General features: G+C 44.6%; 1 protein-coding gene across 12 annotated transcripts in view; it reads left to right on the plus strand.

Moving 5' to 3' along the window:
* DNMT3B (DNA methyltransferase 3 beta) overlaps nt 1-20,581 on the plus strand; it is a 791,643-nt gene that overhangs the window by 471,364 nt on the left and 299,698 nt on the right. For 9 of the 12 annotated variants that reach the window (XM_078651794.1, XM_078651798.1, XM_078651793.1 and 6 more), the window contains one exon: nt 791-979. The exons of 2 other annotated variants lie outside the window; for them this stretch is intronic. In XM_078651794.1, coding sequence (XP_078507920.1) covers nt 791-979 — 189 coding nt within the window. The remainder of the gene's footprint in view (nt 1-790; nt 980-20,581) is intronic. One more of the 12 variants, XM_078651792.1, reaches the window with a different exon arrangement.

The raw sequence follows: 20,581 nt of genomic DNA on the forward strand, positions 1-20,581 counted from the left end.
CCATCTCCCGTCCACCACACTGCATGTTGTGGTATATGGCTTCCATTCGGTGGCAGCTCTGTGAGGTGTAGCTGGGGATGTAATTCATGTACAGCACCTACATTCTGATCTGGGTGCTGACTTAGCATGTTATGGTACCTCCTTTATCTCATGTATTGCTGCTCTCAGCTGGTCTTTGGCTGGTTTCATTATTACCAATCTAATAACACCCAGCTACATGAATAGGTTATGTGTCATAGCATTGCTCCAGCTTGCGTGGTTTTCCATGTACATCCCCTATCAATCAGAGTCTTATTAAAAGCTATTGGCTGTGCCTAAACACTTGAAAATAAAAGGGTAATTGACAGGTCACTAGGACTATTAAGCCCAAAGCAGTGACCCCACTTGATCGCCTTTTGTCCATAAAGTATTCCAGATTTAAAGCTTGTTTTAGCTGAGTCCTCTCTTGGCATCTGTGAAAGTGTTCCTTTGCTCTCTTCCATTACCTGCATTTTGCGTTTAGAAGATGTCACCCTGCCTTTACTTATTATTTCCCCCTTTTAGTGTTTTCTCTCTTGCTTAATGGAATCTCAGTCTTTCCCTCTGTAGAGTGTAAGTCCAGGAGTTTGCCTCTGAATCCCATCCACTTGTACTAGTAAGATGCCCACTAACCTTAGCTTCTCTCCTTCCTTGTCTGATTTCCACTTGCCCTAGTTGTCAATTGTTTCATGATCATGTGCTTTCTCTCTGTCTGCCACCATTCTGTCCCTATTCAAATGCTCATTTAGTTTTATGTCTTCATGTCCCAAAGAAGAAGACAGCGGCTGCTGAAGGTGCCCATCTCAATGGCCGACCTGCAATAGACCTGACTGAGGAAGATTCCAAAGAGTCTTCTGGGAGCAGTAGTTCAATGACCAGTGGCATGACTGAATTTCCCAATGGGTCTGCAGATGTCAAAGAGCTCGAGGCCTACGAATCTGCAGACACAGCCGAGTACCAGGTATCAGAACGCAATAAGGTTGCATTCTTTTATGGACTGTTGGCAGATATGGATTTCTCCCATATCTTGTACCTGATTTTTAAGTCTTGTGGGTTTTATGGCCACGAGTGATGTACATGGATCTGATGTAATTACACATCATGTCTTTTTATGTCTGGCTGAAGATAGCCTTTACTATGTGAAGGTGGAGCCTTTCATGGAAGTGAAAGCAGGAAAAAGAAATCCATTATTCATCAAGTAGGACCTTAGATGAGGGGACTAGATTTTATTATTGGTTGAGAGTCTATCCGTTGTGACAGTGCAAGCCATGTGAATCCTGTCCCACGATTGCGCTACAATATCCACACCACGATTGCGCAACAATATCCACACCTGTGGTCATACATTGCCAGCCAAGGGGGTGAGGGGCGGGCAAGGAGTAATAGCTAGTGTTGAACATAGGTGCACCTGTCCATAAATTGTGGGTGCAATTGTGTAATATGCGTTGAAACGGCCCCCAATTGTGGGTGAAGATGTGCAATATTCGTTAGAATGGCCCCCTTTTCATGAGCTGTGTTATGCATCATGCATATGAGCTGTGAATGAGAATGTAAAAAGGCCTGAAATGACCGTAGACATCTCTAGCTGTCCTAGAAATAGCTGCAAGTTTTGATTACGAGTGCATGGTAGTACGTTCAGTATAAGAGGTAGGGCGAGGATGCTTCACAAAGCCCAGCTTGGTGCTGCTGGGCTGCCTGGTGGGCTACCTCAGTCTACTTTGTAAGTCTGACTTTCTTTGTGTGCGTCTGTATACTGTTTTTGTGTGTGTGCATCCCTACAGCATGTGTGCGCGTATGCACGTGTCTGCTTGTGTGATATGATGTTACTTTCGGTGCATGTATGTACGTGTGTATGTCGGTGTACATGTTTCTCATTACCCATATGTACTTACTGTGGATGTGCATTTGTTTCTTAGCATGTTTGTGTGCATGCGCCCCTTGTCAAAACATTTGTCGCTAAATGTCAGTGCGTTCTTCCTTTGGGTTGCCATTTTTTGGTTTTATTTTTCGGATGTGTACGTTCGTGGGTTGCAACCCTTGCCTTATTAATTCTTTCAAAATACATTGCCCGTAACGTGTCTGTTTTCCTTTTGTTCACTGGCCTCTACAGTTATATATATTCCATTTGTTTTATCGCCATTGTTTAGCATTTCTTGTACTCTAAACCCCTATCTTCCAGCACTGTTCAGCATCACAACACTGTTTTTGCATTGATAATACTTGGCATTTAGTGTGAGTATTACAACAACATTAAAACACTGATTGATGTTCAGGAAGTTATCTATTTTTTATTTTATTATGTGCCCAAATTAACATTGTCTCCTGCTTTGTCAATGATGTCATTTCACATGTCATGACTGATATATTATGTGAAGTCATAAGCAGTGCATGGTGGGTGTGCTAGTTACAGTTAGCTCAGTGAACTATATTTGGCTAATTTCAGTGGTCTTTTCTTTTTTTAAACACTAGTTTTTATCTCATTTCAACACCTAACTATAAGGTTAATTTAATCTTGGGTCTTTTTCTTTATCATATTCAAACTTGAGGATGTGCCTAACCCTTTCTGGCAATCTGCAACTAAAGTCTTTGTGCATAGCAAGGGTTGGCTGCAGGGACTTGTATTTGATTAGACCCCGCACACATCCCTCTGTTTTCAGCCAAAATGACTGTTCTCACCGTACCCTCCACTCAAGCTTCGACACCATGGTGCAACAATACCATTGAATTTGAAGGTTGTAAGCTTCAAACTCAGTGATACTGTCCACTTCGGCAGGATTACGCCTGTGCCTCATGGGGGCTGCACCTTGTCCTGCAAGTGTACTGCAGTAACCATGGCTTGATTTTTTTTCTATAATCTGCGGGGGGTTCAGAGTGCCCTACCTTTTCCAGGACACAGGTGGCTCTATCCGTTTATATACGTACATAGCTGCACATAGCTGCACATATATATCTACATTCATATATGTATGTACATATATACATACATATAGACATACACACACACACACACGAACACATATATATATATATATATATATATATATATATATATATATGATATACTCGCAAATACACATATCGGGACCCTATCTCACCGTCAAGAATGAAAGAGGCAGCTCGTGGGAGAGTGCAAGAAAGCTGTTTATAGGGGCTAACCATTGAAAAGTAAGGAACAGTTCTCTTACAGAGTCCTGCATCACATACATTCTAAAATGTTCCCTTGTTTGATGGTGTCAGCTTGGGTTAAGACATTATGACATCATGCACCAAATTATGCCATCAATTTTCCAATTTTCTTACAGATGCCAAAACATTTTGATCTTTCTGATCTTGATCACACCTGTCTTACTTTTTAGTTCTATTAATACTTTCACCATTGTGATTGTTCATAGTCCATTTTGTTATGACTTCTAGCTTGTTATACCTTAGTTTTTTATTACTTTTAAATCTTTCTTCAAAAATCAGATTTATTTACGGTTACATTGCTGATACCAAGTTTTGTTGATTGGAGTGTCTGTAATGTTTTATGCATTTCTATTAATGATTGCATTTTCATTTAATAGTGTCACATTTATTACATGAATCCATTGCCCATAGTTGGCAGATTCCTCCTAGTGGCTTATAATATGTTTAATCATTCACTGTCCCTAATTTTAACCTCCAGGTTTTTGTTACTATATATCCTGTTGGGAATGTACCAGTGGTTTTAGATACACAACGATTTCCACCTTAGACATAAAGTTTTTCACGTGCATTGGATCCATGGGGAAACATTGTTTTTAATTTTATGGGGCATTTTGATATTATCCAGTATTATGGGTGTCTTTCATAGATTCACATGCCTGAATCATTCCCCGTCGTCGAGACGGGTGTCTCCGGTACATAGAAAAGTAATGTCTTATAGACATACATAGAGAATAGTAGGCCTAAAGGCCTCACCTTAGTAACATATCCATGTCCTTTTGTAAAAAGGACCAAACTCTAGAGAAGAGCCAATCAGCTATCACCTCCCTCTAGAACCTTCCTGGCAGGAGCCTCAGTTCCTCAGATTTTCTACCGCACGTTGTGCTAAGGGAGTCTCCTCTGAGCTCTGCTCAGATTCTGTGTTTTTTCACTCCATTAAATGACTTTGTTGTCAAGGATTCTTTTCTACTATGGATTATCTTCAAATACATTCTTTAACCACTTGGCTGCTAAGGCACCTGATGATCTTCCATTGACTTTCCATTGAAATCAATGGAAAGTCCATGACGAGTTACCCTTGTCATTAGCGCTGAAGTGGTTAAAGAAGGTCTGGTACAGGCCAAATACTACAAGGTATGTCGCACTTTCTCAAGTAAGTTTTTGAGAGGTTGTGAAGGGTGATTTTTAATATGGTGTCAAACACTAAGACCAGAAAGGAGGTTTTTTATTTTCTCCAGTGACCGTGATGAGGCGTTATCCTCAACGTCTAGGAGACCTCAAAAGAGAAGAGAATCTCCTCAGACTCATTCCTCAGGGGAACATCCTGAGAAGGCCTTCAAAAAGACCACTCATGGGTCTTCTGGGCGCAGTTCTTAAAAATCTCCTCACTCTGTGGATAAGGAGAGTAAATGACTTGCTTTTGGAGAAAAATCATGTAAAAAAGGCGACTTCTGAGCCGTCAAAATCACCTCCTCTGGTCATAGGACCCTTCAGGAAGGCGTCTTCTATTCCTCCTGAGGTAAAGACTAAGAAGCCAACATCGTCAACAGGATCGTCGACAAAGAAACCATCATCATTGCCTATTACAGCCTCTTTGTCTACGATGGCTTCGTCTACGATGGCCTCATCTACGATGGCCTCGTCTACGATGGCTCATCTACAATGGCTCGTCTACGACGGCTCGTCTACGATGGCTCGTCTACGATGGCTCGTCTACGATGGCTCGTCTACGACGGCTCGTCGACGATGGCTCGTCGACGACGGCTCGTCGACGATGGCCTGTTTACAGCGTCGACGACAGCCTGTTTACAGCGTCGACGACGGCCTCATCTACGATGGCTCATCTACAATGGCTCATCTACAATGGCTCGTCTACGACGGCTCGTCTACGACTGCTCCTCGATGACGATGGCCTCGTCTATGACTGCTCGTCTATGACGGCCTGTTTACGGCGTCGGCGATGGCCTAGTCTACGATGGCCTCGTCTACGATGGCCTCGTCTACGATGGCCTAGTCTACGATGGCCTCGTCTATGACTGCGTCGTCGACGACGGCCTCGTCTATGACTGCTCGTCTACGACGGCCTGTCTATGGCGTCGACGATGGCCTCGTCTACGATGGCCTCATCTACGATGGCCTCATCTACGAGGGCTTGTCTTCGATGGCTCATCTACGACGGCATCGTCATCGACGGCCTCGTCTATGACTGCTCGTCTACGACGGCCTGTCTACGGCGTCGATGATGGCCTAGTCTACCATGGCCTCGTCTACCATGGCCTCGTCTACCATGGCCTCGTCTACCATGGCCTCGTCTACCATGGCCTCGTCTACGATGGCCTCATCTACGATTGCTCCTCTACGATGGCTCCTCATCGACGGCCTCGTCTACGACGGATCGTCTATGATGTCGCCTACGACGGCGTCGTCTATGACTGCTCGTCTACGACGGCATAGTCTATGACGCCGATCTCATCGGCGGACCCGTCGACGAGGGAAATTCTGACAATTTGGGAATCTCTTATAATGTGGTAGAGAGGGCTGCTCAACGTTTTAAGATCTCAATGGTCTCTCAAGAACCGGTCTGCTTCTTGTATGACTTCACAGAACCTCTCAAGAAGGCAGTAAGGTCAATACCGATTATTGATTACCTATAGTCAGAAGGGGTAAAGGTCATGCAGAACCCCTCCTCTGTATCACCAGTGATCCCTCAGTTGGATAAGAAGTATAGGGCGCCAGATACAGCACCCGCGTGTTTAACAGGGCATCCTATGCCGGACTCCGTGGTGACACAGGCGGCCTAGAAGACCTCCAGGAATCCTTCGGCCCCTTTGTCGCTTCCTCCTGGTAAGGAGGTAAGAAGAGTGGACAACATTGGGAACAGGTTTTCCTCAATATCGGCAATGACTGTAAAGGCCGCGAACGCCCTAGCGCTCTTGGGACGCTATAATAGGCAATTGTGGGCACACATAGCCCTTAGCTGTCGGAATTGCCAGATTCATCCAAAGAGGAAGTAAAGAGGATTCTGCTAGATGATGAAGCATCGACGTCAGAAACTATAGACTGCGTGATGGATATCGCTATGACAGGGTTCCGCCAGTTGGCTGGAGCAGCAGTCTTGTGGCTCCAAGGATGGCTAAAGGCAACCTCTTTCCTTCCTGAGGTGCAAAGAAAGATTTTGGGCATGCCATATGTTAGCCAGTTACTATTTGGCACGAAAAATTGATGAAGCAGACACTGCGAGACCTTTGGGCACTCTACAGTATAAGAACCAGTCCTGTTGTAGAAATAGAGGAAGAGGACAGTCTTCCTACAGAGGAAATTATTAATACAGGTCTTCCTGCTCTTCAGGCCAGAGTAGACCGCAATATCAACAGCGCCAACAACAGCAAAACAAGCAATCCTCTTTTGGGAGGTCGTCCTTTCAAGGTACAGGACAGCGGAAATAACAAAAATCTATGGCTGCTTCTATGAGAGATCTCGATTATGCTGCAGAAAGGAGCAATAGAGAGAGTACCTCCATCTCAGAAGGGAAAAGGGTTTTATTCTTGCTTCTTTTGATCCAGAAAAAAGACAAGAAGTGGAGACCAATCTTGGACCTTAGGGCCCTCAACAAATTCCTAAGAAGTAGTCGTTTCGCATGGTAACGATCCAGGAGGTCTTGCAACTACTGTAACAGCAGGATTTTAGGGCGTCCTTAGACATACAGGACGCTTACTTCCATATCCCAATTCACAGGAATCACAAAAGGTACTTGCGATTTGCAATAGCGGGCAGACACATGCAGTTTTGCGTTCTGCCCTTCGGGCTCAAGTCTGCACCGCGTATATTCACGAAATGTCGTACCCCGGTGGTGGCATATCTCAGACAGTGCCATCACCAAGTCTTTCCGTATCTGGATGACTGGCTGGTCAGGACTCCATCCTTAGAAGACGCGTCCAGGTCTTCCAACGCCTGTTTAAAGCTTTTCGATTGCTAGGGTCTCACCCTCAATCAGGAAAATCGGTCCTACAACCTTCTCAGTGCATCAGTTTCCTAGGTGCAACCCTGGACACACAGTCAGCAAAAGCTTTCCCATCCAGAGAGAGGATGTACAAGCCCCTTGCACTAGCTGCTATAGTAGCCTCGAAGAAAGTCTTGACAGTCCGTCACTTCAAATCCCTCCTGGGGATGTCAGCGTGTATCCTCCTGATTCCTCACTGTCGACTACGAATGAGGAATCTACAGGAGGCGCTCTTGAAGCAGTGGGTCCAATGCACAGGGTCATTCGACGACCACATAAAAGTGAATCCTCAGATGGTCGGAGCCCTGCAATGGTGGATGTCATCTCAAAACCTCTCTCAAGGCTTGTCATTCCTGCTTCCGGCTGCTCCTCATGTTGTCACAACAGGCGCCTCCTTGGAAGGCTGGGGAGCTTTTCTGCAAGAGCTACAGATAAGCGGGTAGTGGTCTCCTATGGAGAAGAAACTACATATCAATCTGCTCGAACTGCGGGCAGTCTTCCTGGCCCTTCAAGCTTTCCTGCCAAGAATGAAACATTCCCTGGTGCTCATCCGGACAGACAACACCACGACTAAGCACTACCTCAACAAAGAGGGAGGGACACGCTCGCTGACACACTATCGCGAGTTGCAAAAAATAATCTGGAATTGGCTCATACTCCACAATATAACCCTAAGAGCGGAATATGTCCCAGACACGGACAATGTGCTCTCCGACTTGTTGAGCAGGCAGAAAACATCGTCACACGAGTGAGAGCTAGATCAACAAATTATCGACCAGATCTTCTCCAGATGGGGCTCGCCGCAAATTGATCTATTTGCGACGACAATGGACACCAAATGCCCACACTTCGCAAGTTGGTATCCCCAGTCAGGGTCTCTAGGGAATGCATCTTCCATCGCATGGCGCAACGTCCTTGCGTACGCCTTTCCGCCATTCCCGATGCTTCCCAGAGTCCTCAGGAAAATTTAGGTGGAGCCTTGTACTCTAATTTTAATAGCCCCAACTTGGCCGAGGCAACATTGGTTCACAGAGCTCCACCGTCTATCCCTGGAGCCGCCGGTCCACCTGCGGCAGTATCTATCTCTGCTTACAATGAACAACAATAAAGTTCAACATCTGGATCTGATGTCTCTCAGGTTAGTCGCCTGGCTCCTGAGTTCAGAAAGTTCCACAATCTGAATATTCCACAAGACTGTAGACATTCTTGCCAGAGCAAGGGTGGATAGCACGACCAAGACGTATTCCCTGAAATGGAAGCGCTTTTGTGTTTGGTGTGCAGATCACGGGATTCGGCCTTTCTCCACATCACCGGAGCAAATATTACCTTATCTATTACATCTGGCACAGTCGGGCCTAGCCCACTCCTCCATTAAAGTACACTTAGCAGCACTATCTCGTTATAAAGAACTTCAACGAGTCCATCGCTCTGGTCAAGCGGGTTGATTAAGCAATTTCTAAAACTATTATACAGATCTTTCCCGCCAGTAAGGATGTTGCCACCTGCCTGGCATCTCAATGTGGTTCTTAACCAGCTCATGAAACATCCGTTCAAACCAGTACACAGAGCTGACCTAAAGTATGCCTCGTGGAAATCAGCACTCCTCCTGACGCTCACATCTGCAAGGGGGGTCAGTGAGCTACAGGCGTTTTCAATCCAGGATCTTTTTCTACAGTTTAATAACGACAGAGCAATCCTGAGAACCAATCCTAGGTTTATCTCAAATGTCCCGTTGGACTTCCACCTAAATGAACCTGTGGTTCTGCGTTCCTTCTTTCCGAACCCAAGCACGGCAGCTGAGAGATCGCTGCTTTCTTTGGATCTCAAGCGATGCTTGAAGTTTACACTGACAAAACGAAAACATTCAGGAAATCTAACCAGCTATTCATAGCTTACAGCAGACCTAGAAAATGTCTACCGCTTGCCAAGCAGAGCATCTCTAGATGGATTTCTGCAGCCATTGCTTTCTGTCATGACCAAGCTGGACAGCCATTGCATTCCAAAGTGAGAGCGCACTCCACGAGAGCCATGTCCACTTCTTTAGCTCTCTTTGCAGGGGTGCCAGTCATTGACATTTGCAGGGCGGCAACATGGAAGTCGCCGCATACCTTCACTAGGCACTACTGCCTGGATATGGAGCTGATGAATGATGCAGCAGTGAGACAATCAGTGTTACGCCATCTTTTCAGTAAGGTGAGCCTTCCTCCGTCCCTCCATCCTACTCTGGTGTGCACATTTCTTTAGTAATACTTATTGTGGAGGTCTAATGATGGTTCATGCTCGCATGATGTGTCTTATCTAAGGACTTGTATATGCTGTTCCATCAGAAATGTGCAGTCTGCATTGCTTGCTACTCTGATTCAGGCATGTGAATCTATGAAAGACACCCATAATACTGGATAAGAAATGCGTTACTTACCTGTAACTGCAGTTATCCAGTATTGGTGTCTTTCATAGATTCACATGCAACCCTCCCGCCTCCCCTGGAAGGACTCACATAACTCTCTCAGTGTCACGCCTACTTAGCTTAGTGCGTACGAAAATCTGAGGAACTGAGGCTCCTGCCAGGAAGGTTCTAGAGGGAGGTGATAGCTGATTGGCTCTTCTCTAGAGTTTGGTCCTTTTTACAAAAGGACATGGATATGTTACTAAGGTGAGGCCTTTAGGCCTACTATTCTCTATGTATGTCTATAAGACATTACTTTTCTATGTACCGGAGACTCCCGTCTCGACGACGGGGAATGATTCAGGCATGTGAATCTATGAAAGACACCAATACTGGATAACTGCAGTTACAGGTAAGTAACGCATTTCCTATTTGTCTTATTTATTGACTTTATCTCTTTAACTTTTCAGAACTATATATTTATATGAAGGAGATAATTAAAAATATTTCTCTAATAAAATTAACAAAAACATCAATATTAAAAAATAATGATTAAAGAGATGCACAAATAAGCGTGGGAGGGTTGGGTGAATTATCCCAAAAGCATGCATATAGGAAAAAAGTTACTTACATTTGCTAATGCATTTTCTGGTAGAGACTCTGTCTAACTGCTGTTTCCTCACCTTTTGAATACCTCCAGGCGTCAGACTACATCCAGAATGTTTTTGTGTTGCAAGGTCTTCCAGTGCTGACAGCTGTAACATCATTACTCTGCTTACAACTCTGTCTTGTGCACTCGTGACATTCGCTTCTGTAGATATACCTCACTTGCTGGCACTGTTGTCCGTTTTTTTCTGTGCTTCATCTGTACCAACAGATGTGGAGCCTTAAGAAACCTAATATTAATCGTTTTTTTATTTGCAAATGTCTAGTATTGGAATTGTTTTATCAACAGATTTCTATTAGACCACTCCACAGAATGGGGAGGTAAGAGGGTAGGTGAGGAATCTACGATAAGTCTCTACCAGAAAAGGCGTTACTGACGGTAATTAACGTGTTCTCCTTATAAAGACTTCTAACCGCAGATTCCTCACATTTGTAATAGATACCAGAGCAGTATCTCCTTGTGGTGGGTCTGGTGAATGGTTCAGACTAAGAATTCTGCAGAACTGACTGGGCGAAAATGCCCTTACCTCCACACCTGTCTTAATTTTTTGTTTGATTAATACCTTCACCGTTGTGATTGTGCATAGCCCATTTTCTTTTGACAATAATGTTTGGTGAATGTGTGCAAGGATGCCCATGTCATAGCCTGACACATGTCCAAAACCTTTGCACACCGAGCTAATGCCATAGTAGCAGCTTTTGCCCTATTAGAGTTTGCACACACCCCTTCTGGTTGTTGTTTCCGAGTTAGTCATAACCAATCTTAATACATAAGACAGTCCATCTAGATATAGTCCTCTTTTACACCCACTTACCAGTTTTAGCTTCTGTAAATGTCAGAATTCACTAGTTCTCTCCAGATAACAACTGAGAGCTCTCTTAAGATCTAGACAATGTAATCACACTTCATCTTTTGAGGGATAAGGCTGTGCATAAAAAGATGACAAAGTGATGGACTGTCCTACATGAAAAGGCATACCTACTTTAGGAAGCAATGCTGCACATGTTAAGATGACCAACTTATCAGGAAAAAATTAAGGAGCCACTGATGACAAAGCCTGAAGCTCACTTAATTGCTTAGCAGATGTATTTGCTATAAGGAACACAGTTGTCAGTGTCATCAACCTTAAAGAACAACCTTGCATAGGCTTAAAAGGCAAACAGATTAAATAAGTCAAAACTAAATTTAAATCCCACACTGGCATCATAAATGGAACAAGAGGAAACATATTATAGATCAACACTTCAAAATAAAAGTATCACAACAGGTGATTTAAAAAATGGTGGTTGGTCCAGCAAATGCTAGAAAGCCAAAAGGGCTTCTAGATAACCTTTAAACATGGACACAGCAAGGCTTGCTGTACCAGAGAGAAAAAAAAGAATATTAGAGAGAGAAGCTTGAAAGGGTAGGATCTGACATGAGGAACACCACACCACACGCTTCTTCCAGCGAACATCATAAACAGTTTTTCCATTCAATCCCTCCCTGAGGTTAATAGTGAGACTGTTGCTGCTATAGGGAAGGCCGACAGTAAGCAATCCAGGCTGCCCATAGGACGTCACGCACCATGGAGTTCTTGCTGGAAGAACCCTCGCAGTGCTGGCAGACTGGCGGTGACTTGACCCCTGAGCCCGACATCCGCTCTATGTTTATGGACCTTAAACAAAGCCTGCACACTATTGACTCCAAAATTGACATGCTGGCTGATTGATTTGACTGTCTGAAGAAAAAAAGTGAATTGGCATGAGGAGCGACGGGACCAACTCGAACATTGTACCTCTGTGGTGGAGGATTCGCACTCCTCGGCAGGGGAATGCCTAATCCAGATGGAGAAAGTTCTTGAAGTAATTCAGAATAAGAATGAGGACTTAGAGGCCTCAGTCCCGGGGTCGGTCCTGGCAGAACAATCTGCGTATTTTGGGCATCCGGAAATAGACCGCATTGGGCCAGGCAAAAATCACATCTTCACTGACCCTGCAGGCGGTCAGGCCGCCCTCGCCTGCGGATTCGGGTCATGCGCAGCTTAGTGAAAATGATTGAAAGCTTTGAAACCCCCTGGCAATGAGAGATGAGAACCTTGGCTCTGGCTGGGGCCAGGCGACGCCGTCATGCGGTCCGCTGTAACATGGCAATTTAACCCTACAGCCCTATACCTGAGTGCCTGAAAATGATAACTGTTATCCCTGTATGGATGCCCTCATCCCTGGCCGTTCCAGTTCCTTCTTCTGGCTACTCAATGTCATGACACTATTTTGTGTTTGTTTGGTTTCCTTCTCGTTTTGCCACTCAGCATTGCTCTACTATCCACTTTACATTCCTAGCACCCGCCTCTACGGGAGCGCCTACCGTACTCTTTATGCGACCTAATGGCATCATGTAAATGTTTGACTTGGAATATTAGGAGCATGATTGACAGACTATTTGCTGCGCCATAAAATTGACATATGCCTGTTGCAGGAGCTCCACCTGATGAACACGACACTGACCTGCTTGAGGCCCCATTGGTTGGGTGAGAAGCCTGTGTCTTGCTACTCAAATTATGCAAGTTGGGTGGCCGTGGTCCTCCGGAGAGGCTTACAATGGCATACCCTTTCAGCGCTTTATGACCCAGAGGGTTATACTGACTGGGACTTTATGGGACCACCTGCTGATACTGGTATTGGTACACAACCCCAACACTGACAACCTTGCCTTCTTCGCTAAGGTGTGGAGATTAGTGGGCACTGTGGGCCCAGGGGCGATATTATGGGGCAGAGACTTCAATGTGGTACTGGATGCCACTGTAGAGACATCTAGTGCAACACACCACCTGCATCCAATACCTGCTGCACAACCCCATGCTATTATAGCTGACAATAATAGCCTGACAGATGTTTGGCGTGCTCCTAACTTACACAGCACGAAGAGGACATGCATCACCTCTACTCACAACACTTGGTGTAGCATAGACTTTTGGCTTGCTACCAGAGATGTGGTTTCTTGGACCCTTCATTTCTGGCACCTTCCTCATACGCTGTATGACCATGTCCCAGTGTTCCTGGAGATTCGCCCACCTGGCGCTGTTCAGCATGCTTGATTTGATTTTGATTTTAAAATATTTATAGAGCGCAACATTCACCTGGCGGTTTCTTGGCGCTGTGAAGGGAGGGTACCAGAGGAAAAAGATGACAACCACAAACTCAAGAAAGTGGAAGCAGTTTTACAGAGAGAAAGCCTGTTTAAAAAGAAAAGTTTTAAGGTCTTTCCGGAAGGGAAGATAATGCGTGGCCGATCTTAGATGGTCGGGGTGAGAGTTCCAGAAGGTGGGTGCCAAGGTAGAAAATATGGTTGTTGTTCTGCCATGAAGTTCCGGAAGCAATTGTGGAATATTTTACCCTGAACTCACAGTCTGTGGACTCCCCGGCCACCTTCTGGTAAGGCTTCAAGGTGGTATTTGCAGGGTCTGCATTGCCAAACAGGCTGGAGTGGTGAGGATGATCCTGGTGACTCTGAAGGTGGATATGCGTGCTTTGGAACTTCAGTAATTCGACACTGGGGAGACAGACCTGCTTGCGTCCATTTGCAGTAAACTTGCAGGGTATGAAGAGGAGGAGGCACTCCATTGACCCATTGCCTAGGAAGGAAAAATTGGAGCCAGGAGCTATGGTGAAAGAGAGCGGGCAGGCAAGACCTTGGCTGGGCTGTTATGTAAACCCTGAACGAGTGACTGTGGTAGACTTGTTAGAATACCACCAAAACATTCAGGTTGGGGTATGAAGTTGTTCAATGCAACATGGTTTATTTCTATGCCAATTTGTATTCCACCTTCCAACCCCCCCAGACTTGACCTCCTTCCTAGACTCAGTGCAGCTTCACTGGCTGGAGGAGGGCCACCGCCTTTTTCTGAATGAGCCATTCACTGCGGAGGAGATCGCTCAGGTTATTGTGGGATTGCCTGGAAATTAGGCCCCCGGTCGTGAAGGCCTCACATCAGCCTTTTATAAAGAATTTGCATCCCTGCTAGCCCCCCCATCTTCTAAATATGTATGAGGAGTCTGTGCAAACTGGTGTCTTCCCTTCTTCCTTGCGGGAGGCTCTTATTGTGACCATCCTGAAACCTGACAAAGACCTTAAACGATGCAAGTCCAAAGACCCCTCTCTATGATAAATATTGACAATAAGATCCTAGGAAAATCCATTGCCTTGCGACTTGCCTCTTTCTCATATGATCTGCCTGAATCAATCCAGCTTGGTGCCACAACCTACATACCTACATGGTATGGCCCACAACCTACATACTTTCTTTGCCTTCATACACTAGACCTGAACCTACAGGCTGCTGCTGCATTTCTTGACGCTTTAAAGGCTATTGACTTGCTCAAATGGCCCTATCTTTTCTATCTTATTGAGCGCCTTGGTGTGGATCGCAAATTAAATAATTTAATCTGCCTGCTTTTTTACCTTGCCTGTTGCACATCGGCGGATCAATAGCACAATCTCAGTTGCCCGGGGCATGCACCAAGGGTGCCCACTGTCCCCCATTCTCTTCGCTATTGCGATGGAGCTTCTTGAGGTCTGACTGTGGCAACACCATTCGCACCGTGGCTTTACCTTCTGACCTAGGCGGGTCCTTGTCTCCATGTATGCAGATGATTTTACTTTATATATCTGGAATCCATTAGAAAACTTGGACCTGCTCCTCCGGGAGTTATTCGATGCAGTGGTATAACGGGCACCACCATCAACTGGGTGAAGTCCATTTTATTTCCGCTCACTGACACTGCACAAACCTTTGTTCCTAACTTCCCCCTAACCTGGGCCACTGATTCTGTTCGTATCTGGGGATATGGCTTAACCGAAACAGAGAAGAGCTGTGGCTAGACAATTATGGCAGACTGATGTCTTCGGTTGAAGACCGGGTGCCTGTGTAGTCGAAACTCCTGCTGTCTCTAACCAGAAGATTGGTAATTGCTAAAATGGTGGTCCTCCCCAAATTCCTTTATCTCTTTATTAATTTGTCCCTTCCTCTTATGACCTGCTTCCACCAACTACTCCGGTCCCATCTAGTTTTGGAAACTTGGGCTGACAAGCAGCCTCGAGTGTCATGGTAAATTTTCACACTTCCTTTTGAAGAGGGCAGCCTTGGTACATCTGATATGGACCTTTGTACATTTTACGCAGCCCCAGAGGCGGACCACGTAGGTCCGTGCCCACTTCAGACTATGCTTTATGGCCTTCTCCGTAGAGTGCGACAACAAGTGGACACATTGGCATGCAAGGTTTGGGTGTGGAATGACCTTCAATAAAGAGCCTGCTTGAATCACCTATATGCCCAATCCACTCCGATTCTGGGACAGCCGTTGCTCCCTCCAGTTTCTAAGGCTGGAATGCGGGCTCTACTCTACCGGCTAATGCTTACCTCCTTTGGGATGGTATATCCTGATAACACCTTCGTTACCTATCACAACTCTTCGGGCCCCTTCTGGATGCCATTACTTATTATCAGCTCCGAGCATCTATGGACAACCTTCATGACACTTTCCCATGTGCCCCTCCTGCATTTATAGTACTTAAGGAAATGCTCACTAACCCCTTGCAGCAAAGACTGATCATGCGCATTTACACAAGTATGCAGAGGATAGCGCCGATCAAGGTCCCCCCTGCTCGACAGATCTGGTCGGACGATATCAACGTGGAGATCAGCGAGGAACAGTGGTCATTCTGCTGTACTCAATCTAAGGCCCTATCTCCGAATAACAGGCTGCGGCTGATCCACTTCAAGTTTTTACACAGAATTTATCATACACCGGCGCGACTACAGCCAATGGGTCTAGAAAAGGATTTGTGCTGCTGTGCACCACATGCAGACTTCCTGCATTTGGTGTGGGAATGTCCTGAGATCTGTGACTTCTGGACAGTGGCATATAGGAATATCACTAGCATTACTGGCCAAGCTCTAGACTATGGTCCCTGTGTCCCCCTACTGGGCTTCATAAAGGAGACTCCCCTGGAGACCCGATGACTAATGGCAATGCTGCCACTGTTGATGTTACTTTGAGTGGCGATGCACTACAGCAGGCGATGAGCTTCCACGAGGAACAACTGGTTGCACTATGCAGCCCTCTGCCAAAAGCTGATGGACACATACTGGAAGCTGATGTCAATCCTCTCCCGACCCTAAGGGCATTTGAGCCCTCTTGACAAGTTATCTTAGGTTTCTTGATGAATTGCCGGAGGATCTACTACATCATGACAGCCCCATCAATCTGTGCCCACATTCACACACCCCATCATAATGATGTCTTTCTTGCCTACATGCCCAGCTACGTCTGACGGATGCCCTAACCAACCGAGCTGTTAGGTGTGCTTAATCCAGATTTCGTCATCTAACAAGAGGTTGACTATGTGATTAGTTACTCCTTGGCTACCATCCCTCTCATTCCTTACTTCCCTCTCTTCTTTTTTCCTCTTCCCTCCCCTTCTTCCCTATCATGTCACTTGTTGCATTTTTGTGCAATGGTGATAACAGAATGACTATGTAATGTGTCAGCTTAAAGATGCAGTCCGTACTGATGTACTTGCATTTTACAAAACTCAATAAATACAATATATATATATATAAAACAAGCATTTGCAATGCAATAGGTCTCGTATTAGGAAAGTTAGAGCTATTGGTATTGTAAATGACACATTTTTTATTTAGGTTTTGTTTTTGAAAATAACGAAATTAATAGCTTTGTCATTTACAATGCCAATAGTTATAACTCTCGCAAATGTGACACCTATAGCATTTGTAATGCAATATGTGTTGTATTTACGTGACTTACATGTATTGATATTACAAATAACAATGTTTTTTAATTTTTTTTAATAATTAATACTTAAATAAAAGTTATTGTAATGTATAATGGCAATAGCTTAAACTTTTGTAAATAACATTTGTGAAGATTATGTTCAGTGTATTTTATTGTGACGAAAATCCAAGAACATATGTCAAATATTAACATCTTTTTGTTACATTTGTAATAAAGCTTGAAACATTGAGATAACATATTTGAACCAGTTGTTGTTGAATGGTTGCACAGATTGATGCTGTGGTGGAGCTCAGTGATGTGGTGCCACTGAGTGATGCTGTGGTGGTGCTGAGTGATGCTGTATGCTATTCTATGTTTTGTTTTGCTATCCTATGTTTTGTTTTGTTATGCTATGCTATGCTGTTTTGTTATGCTATGCTATGTTTTGCTATGCTATGCTATGTTTTGCTATGCTATGCTATGCTATGCTATGTTATGCTATGCTATGTTTTGCTCTGCTTTGTTATGCTATGCTATGTTTTGTTGTGTTTTATTATGCTATGCTTTGTTTTGCTATGCTATGCTATGTTTGTTGTGTTGGTATGCTATGGTGTGTTTTGCTATGCTATTATGTTTTGTTATGTTTTTTGTTCAGCCATGCTATGTTTTGTTTTGTTAAGCTATGCTGTTTTGTTGTGTTTTGTTATGCTATGTTATGCTATGTTTTGTTATGTTATGCTATGTTTTGTTATGCTATGCTATGTTTTGTTTTGCTATCCTATGCTTTGTTTTGTTATGTTATGTTTAGTTTTGCTATCCTATGCTTTGTTTTGTTATGCTATGTTTTGTTATGCTATGCTATGTTTTGTTGTGTTTTGCTAGGCTATGCTTTGTTATGCTATGCTATGTTTTGTTATGCTATGCTATGTTTTGCTCTGCTATGCTTTGTTATGCTATTTTTATGCTATGCTTTGTTGTGTTTTATTATGCTATGCTTTGTTTTGCTATGCTATGTTTTGTTATGCTATGCTATGTTTTGCTGTGTTTCGTATGCTATGCTGTGTTTTGCTATGCTATTATATGTTTTGTTATGTTTTGTTAAGCCATGCTATGTTTTGTTAAGCTATGCTGTTTTGTTGTGTTTTGTTATGCTATGTGTTGTTGTATTTTGTTATGCTATGTTTTGTTATTTTATGCTATGTTTTGTTATGCTATGTTTTGTTATGCTATGCTATGTTTTGTTATGCTATGCTATGCTTTGTTTTGTTATGCTTTGTTTTGTTATGCTATATTATGTTTTGTTGTGTTTTGCTATGCTATGTTTTTTATGCTATGCTGTTTTGCTCTGCTATGCTTTGTTATGCTCTGCTATGTTTTGTTGTGTTTTATTATGCTATGGAGAAGTGTGGCTCACTGGTTAGAGGCGGCAGACCTGTAAGCAGAGAACGGCCCGGGACCAGGGTTCGATTCCCGATGCCGCAGGGTCGTGGACCAGGGTCAGCGGACTCGATAATTCTCGCCTCGGTGCCTACTCTAGTCAGAAACCACACTCGGCAACTCTGGGCATCAGCTTGCCTCATCTTCACAACGGCCCCCCCAGACCGCCGGGGATGCTTGGTTGCACCTTAGAGATACCCATCAGGGACCATCTCTCAGGGTGAGCCAGGACGGGTTCCCCAGCGGTCGAAGCGTGGAGATACTCCTCCGGGAGTCGATTCCTAGCGCTATATAAACCCACAATTATTTTAATTTAATTATGCTATGTTTTGTTATGCTATGTTATGTTATGCTATGCTAAGCTTTGTTTTGTTATGCTATGTTGTGTTTTGTTATGCTATGTTGTGTTTTGTTATGCTATGCTAAGCTTTGTTTTGTTATGCTATGTTGTGTTGTGTTTTGTTATGCTATGTTATGTTTTGCTATGCTATATTTTGTTATGTATGCTATGTTTTGTTATGCTATGGTTTGTTGTGTTTTGCTATGTTTTGTTATGCTATGTTTTGTTATGCTATGCTATGTTTTCCTATCCTATGCTTTGTTTTGTTATGCTATGCTATGTTTTGTTATGCTATGCGGGTGAGTGAGGGTGGGTGGATGAGGGTGGGTGAGTGAGGGTGGGTGGGTGAGTGAGGATGAGTGTGTTAGAGCGTGGGTGAGGGTGAGAGGGTTGTGAGGTTGTGTATCCTATGCTTTTTTTGTTATGCCATGCTATGTTTTGTTATGCTATGCTGATGAGGGTGTATGAGGGTGAGTGAGTGAGGGTGAGTGAGGGGGTGTGAGGGTGAGGGCGAGGGTGTGATGGTGTGTGAAGGTGAGAGGGTTGGGAGGGTGAGGGGGTGTGAGGGTGATATTCTCCCAAACCCTGATGTGCTGACCTCCTGATTAACACTCAACAATGAGTGGCGGAAAAGTGAATCAACCAATATGTGCACCATGTGCAGGAAACAAAATTGTAGAAGTGTCAATATAAGAACGGTAAACAACAGTCCTAGTGCTACAATATGGCAGTGAACCATATCAAATCAGTCAACTCAACATGGCCTTGTATGTAATAATGTGACCAAAACCCAGTGTCACAATAAACAAAAAAAGTGCCATCCATTAAGCCATCATTAACAACCGAAAATGTGGGAAAAGTAAAAACGTGTTGCAGTGCTTCCACGTGGTAATATAGGGCTCAAGCATGCATAATCGTGAAACTAAAAAGAAACGGGTGCATAGGCACCCATTACAATGTCAAACGGTAAACGCGAACTGCGCTGGTCATGCGAAAGTGTTTCCAAGTCGGAGCGTTAATGCTGCAAAGAAACAATGATAAATGAAACGTCACACTCTGTATTGCAAAGTGAGAGTTCTAACTCATGGATATGCCAATTACGTCAAGAAGCGCACGGCTGACAAATGTGCGGAGCACCTTTTCAGTACTGAAACAACATTTGTAACGTCAGGCGGGTCAGCTGCGGTAGCTCGCCCCTGTTCCTGCACACTCGCCCCAAAGGGGGTGTTGTTTTAGGGACATCTACCAAGGGTTGACCCTGTCACTCAGGGGGCGGCATTAGCGGTGCATTACCCAGAGATCTGAAGGAAGCGGGGACAGGAAGGGCTCAGATGCACTCTGATCGAGAAAAGCAGGTTCCACTTAGGACAATAATAGTTGCCGCTCGAGAGTATTTCGTGCGTGTTTGTAGAGCTAGGCGCGGTGAGGAAATCCATGTTTGTAGAAGCGAGGCGCGGCCTGCGGCCGTGAATAAGTGACGGCGGGGGGCGGGGCAGCTGAAGCCTTTGATGTGGCAAATGCTGCTGGCAGGGGGAAGCCTGAAGCGAGGCACGGCCGGCGGCTGTGAATAAGTGACGGCGGGGGGGCGGGCAGCTGAAGCCTTTGATGTGGCAAATGCTGCTCGAAGGGGGAAGCCTGTGGGGAAATGCAAGCTCGTGCACGAGGAGCTTGTGGTCACGTGATTTCACGTGAACTGTTGAAAATCCGGATCGTAAAAAGTCAGCTTTGTGGATGGACGGCAAAAGGTCTCTCTACGAGACCTAAAAAAGGGCCCAGT

The sequence above is a fragment of the Lissotriton helveticus genome, chromosome 7 (assembly GCF_964261635.1).
Source record: "Lissotriton helveticus chromosome 7, aLisHel1.1, whole genome shotgun sequence".
Taxonomy (NCBI): domain Eukaryota; kingdom Metazoa; phylum Chordata; class Amphibia; order Caudata; family Salamandridae; genus Lissotriton; species Lissotriton helveticus.